The 4,837-nt window shown below is 36.2% G+C and overlaps 1 protein-coding gene across 1 annotated transcript; it reads left to right on the top strand.

Moving 5' to 3' along the window:
- The first annotated feature begins 1,378 nt into the window (after positions 1 to 1,378).
- Positions 1,379 to 2,716, top strand: LOC145127659 (expansin-B15-like). The gene is made up of 4 exons (XM_079062812.1): positions 1,379 to 1,544; positions 1,939 to 2,051; positions 2,120 to 2,310; positions 2,389 to 2,716. The coding sequence occupies exons 1-4, from the start codon at positions 1,379 to 1,381 to the stop codon at positions 2,714 to 2,716; spliced, it is 798 nt and encodes a 265-aa protein (XP_078918938.1).
- The last annotated feature ends 2,121 nt before the right edge of the window (positions 2,717 to 4,837 follow it).

Genomic DNA, 4,837 nt, shown 5'->3' with positions numbered 1-4,837 from the left:
AATTCTCAATTTTATGTTTGTAAGCACTTAGTTAAACATTTGTAGTTGACACTTTTAATGTGTATTATTAGACACGTTTAATGTGTTATTAGACAATGTTCAATTTGTATTTGATACTTTTTTAGGTTTATTAGATTTATTATAATGTTATTTGTTTTGTGGTTGTTATAAGTTTAATGTAATGGGGTTTTTCAATAATTTGGACATAAAAAGCTAAAGTTTTTTTTAATAATTTTTGCTGTTTTTAAAAAAAAAAATTAAAAGTAATTACCTACGGATTACCTACGGAAAATCCGTAGGTAATGTGAGCCGTAGGAAATCTGTAGGTAATAAAGTCAACGTGGGCTCCGTTGGTAATCCGTAGGAAATCCGTAGCTATGTATTTCCGTAGCTATTCCGTAGGTATTATACCTACGGAAAAAGCCGTAGCTATTCTGTAATTAGTCCGTAGCAATTCCGTAGGTATAAATTTCCCACGGGCATTTATGCTACAGAGCATTTTCCGTAGCAAATCCGTAGGTATCGCCTTATACCTACTGAATAGCTACGGATTTTGCCGTAGCTGTTGCCCTAGTTTTCTAGTAGTGATTCCATGTAAATCGTAAGATGGATTACCTTAGGGTTTGGGGATGGTCATCGAAACATTAGAATGCCTCCTTTAAATACTCGTGAGACTTTAGAAAACATTTTAATTTTCTAATAAATGTGTAAATGAAAAACATAGACTGCTAAATTTTGTTGTAGCTTACGTGTATTAATGGATCCTGACATATGGGGGCGAAAAGATGGTATACTGGCATGTTTCAAATTACAGTAGCATGTCTAAACGAAGGGCGTCACAATAACCCTCTCTAGTTTAATTTATTTGACATTTGAAGTATAGAAGAATAATTTATAATAAGCATAATTTTGAAAATATTTTTTTTTAAATCTTCTAGTTTGTCTCAAATTACAGTAGGGGAATAACAACTGGCTCCTAAAATTTTCATAAATCTCCTATATTGTAGATGATTTGACCTACATGAGCGCCAAAAATATATGGAATTCGATAAAGTCAATTTGATTGAGGTTTAATTAACTGGTATCCACAAAATGATCCTATTTATATGCTGTTGACTAATTAAATCTTCACATGAAGATTTGATTATATCCACAAGCCACATACTTGGCATACATATACAAGGACAAAGAGAACATTAACTTCAGTGACTTGCATGGAAACTTCGTTGTCTGTAGAAAACAATTTGAGTGATAGTCTCTTTGGTTATCCCTAGTGATTTAATTTATTGTTTTGGTTCGTTTCTATAGTATTAGTGGAGTGGTATTCATTTGAAGCATTATCGATCCAGAACTGTTTTACGGTTATACAAGCAATAAGATGGCCTCAAATCTTCAAAAATCTTGGTTGATCTTGGTTTTGATGTATTTGCTTGTAAACTACTCTACGTGTTCTAACCACACGCTCCTTGCTAAAAGAAGCAATCCAGGCCGCTTCGCACCTGCTGTAGCAACATGGTATGGAGATCGAGATGGCGCTGGAAGTGGTAATGCATGACAATATAAATTTGTTTATGTAATGAGTTCATTATACATTCATGCATATTTACACACATATCCACTTATTGATAAGCACATACACCTACATTAACACACACACACACAAAAAAGCTTATATCAATATACATACACGTTTAGGCACAGCTACATAGGTACCACTATTGGTCCAAACATATAAAAAAGGTGACCCCTCAAAAAAGAAAATGTTTTCGATAATTTTTTTTAATTACATGATTTCAATCACATAAGGTATTATTATTAGAGGAGTATGTGATTTATTTCTTGTTATTTGTACATGTTTATGTTTGTCATTTCACCAAAATACCATTTCTTTTAGTTCAATTGAGACTCTATAACTTCGGTACTATCTTGATTACACAGGAGGAGCTTGTGGGTGGGCTAATGATGTTAAATCAGCTCCATTCTCAGCCATGATAGCAGCAGGAAATGCCAAATTGTTTTTGAAAGGAAAAGGGTGTGGGACTTGTTATCAGGTACAGAAGCTAGAGTTAAAATTTACAATTGACTAATTACATATATGTAATCACGATTAATATGTCAGGTTTTATGCACTCGAGAGCCATATTGCTCAAAGAACCCTATTTTTGTGACCATAACCGATGAGTGCCCTGGCGCATGTAACAATGTGCCCTTCCATTTTGATCTAAGTGGAACCGCTTTTGGTGCAATGTCAAGTCCAGGGCAAGCTGATAAACTACGTAATCTTGGTGTTGTTAACATTCAATATCGAAGGTGCATAGAATAAGCAAACCTTTAATCTAATGTTTTATGACATGTGTCTTACATTTCAATTTCAATTTGGCTATCCAGGGTGAAATGCAACTATGGTAGAACAAAAATCGCCTTCAAGATAGATCCAATGGTGAACCCTTACTGGTTCGCAATGGCAGTAGAGTTTTGTGACGGAGATGGTGGTCTTGATGCAGTCGAAATACGACTAAATGGTTCAAAAGAATTCAGAAGCATGGAGAACACATGGGGTGCAGTTTGGGCACTAAATATGGACCCATCTTTTCGTGGTCCATTTTCATTTAAGCTCACCTCTCGAAGGAATGAAGCAGTCCTTGCGTTAAATGCAGTTCCACATGGTTTTAAACCCGGAAAAACTTATTATTCGCATGTCAATTTTAGAATCTAGTAATGAACCAGAGCCGTGTCATGCATCATTGAGTTCTACTTGCCGTCATTAGGAAGAATTAGACTCCCTGCTGGGTAATTAAGGTTTCTTTTGTGTCCTTTTATGCGTTTATCTGCCAAGAATAGTTAGGACGGTTGGTCTTACAAATGGTTCATTAACCAAGAAATGAATCATGATTTTGCCAAAACAATTGTCTTTAGAAAAGAAGATGTATGTTCGTCGCAAAATGGCCATTATACTTTCGTATTAGATGCAAAAATTGTATTGCAATCTAAAACATAAAGTGACCTAAATCACTTACTTTTGACATGAACAACAAAAAATATAGGTTTAGGGGGCTACATAAGCCACTGCCGACTATGTTGCCAATAAAGGCTTTAGCGGCGATATATTATCGCTAATGGGTTGCTGCTGTTTCCATCGTTATACGTGTCACCATTGCCTTATATCGCCACTAAAGACTTTAAAATTTTTTTACAGCAACTATTATTATAGTATATATAAAAACTGTTATTTAAAATCTATAAAAACAGTATTTAAATTGCAGAAATGCAAAATCCACAGTATCATTATAGAACTCTTCATTTTTTGGAAACGGCAAAATATTATATAAATAGAAGACCCAACTAAAGCAAGTTGCTATGAGTGGGATGATAACAGGGAAAAAACAAAAATAAGAGTACAGAGAAACACAAAGCAGCTAAATTAAAAGAGGAGAACAACTCCATTCCACCCAACTCCCCGAGTTGTTGCCTCTGTATTTATTCCATTCGAACGTTTGAGATATGATTGAGTCTGCGGTTCTAGCTGGACAAGCAACAATGTTCTTGAAAATCTTATTATTTTTTGTAATCCAAATGTTCCATAAAGTAGCATAAAATATCATACTCAGGATATTCTTTTTCCTGGGACAAGTCCCCCATGTTGCAGCGTAAATAATGATGTCCTCCACCTTTCGAGCTTGCAAGTTTTTTATGTCACACCACTTCGGAATCCAGTACCAAACATCTTTGGAATAAGCACATTCTACCAGAAGATGGTTTGTAGTTTCAATGCAAGTCCCACATAGTTGACAATTTTGATTTTGGACATTTATACCCCTATATATTAATGCCTCAGCTACTGGTATCCGATCCAACACAGCTCTCCAAATGAAACATTTCACCTTAAGAGGGATGAGTTTTGACCAACAAATCTGGGGTCCAACAAATTGATTGATTTTAGCATCCAACATGCGCCTCAAAATATTGACCCTGTAAACTCCGTCTGATTGAAACATAAAACGAAATCCAAACTTGGTGACACGATTGAAGTCTAATGTGTTGAACAAAGTGTGAAATTCATGGAGTTCTAGAAGGGATCCCGCATCAGTTGGGTTTGATTTCCAATTCCATGAGAATCCATTGTTGCACAGCCGGTCCATAAGGTAGCATTTTTTCACTGATTCAAGATTGTACAGTAGTGGGAATCGGTTTTGTAAAGTAACATCCCCGCACCATATGTCTTTCCAAAAGAGAATATCAATATTTTGACCTGGTACAAGGCCAAATAAGCCATATGGATCGATATTGTGTAACTTGATGCTCCTAATCGCTTTGCATATGTTACTCCAAACCCCTGACACAGTTTTTTTTTCCAAGATATGTGGCCGACTGTTTCTTGAAGTTATGTATGCTGTTTATGACCTCCGTCCATAGGCTGCCTCTTTCATTTTTCAGTCTCCACCACCATTTGGTAAGTAGCGCCAGGTTTTGTGCTTTTAGTGTTCCGACCCCTAGACCCCCATTTTTCTTTTCCGCTACTACTTTTGACCAATCTACCCAGTGCATCTTGCGCTTTTCATCAGTTCCACCCCATAGGAATCTACGTCTGAGCCTTTCTAAGAGATCCATTACTCCCTCTGGTGCTTTGAACAATGAGCTTTGAACAATGACATGTAATAAGTAGGCAAGCTTCCCAATACTGATTTGATTAAGGTTAACCTTCCCCCAAACGACAATGTTTTTGCCTTCCAGTTTGAGAGTTTTTCTTGGAATTTCCCAACTATAGGTTTCCAGTTATTTTTCAACAGCATGTTTGCACCGACTGGCACCCCTAAGTATGTGAATGGGAAAGAGCTTT

This window comes from Lactuca virosa, chromosome 7, assembly GCF_052849685.1.
Source record: "Lactuca virosa cultivar CGN04683 chromosome 7, Lactuca_virosa_CGN04683_v6, whole genome shotgun sequence".
Taxonomy (NCBI): domain Eukaryota; kingdom Viridiplantae; phylum Streptophyta; class Magnoliopsida; order Asterales; family Asteraceae; genus Lactuca; species Lactuca virosa.
Note: the sequence above shows the minus strand (reverse complement) of the source record. Positions and strands in the feature narration are given on the sequence as shown.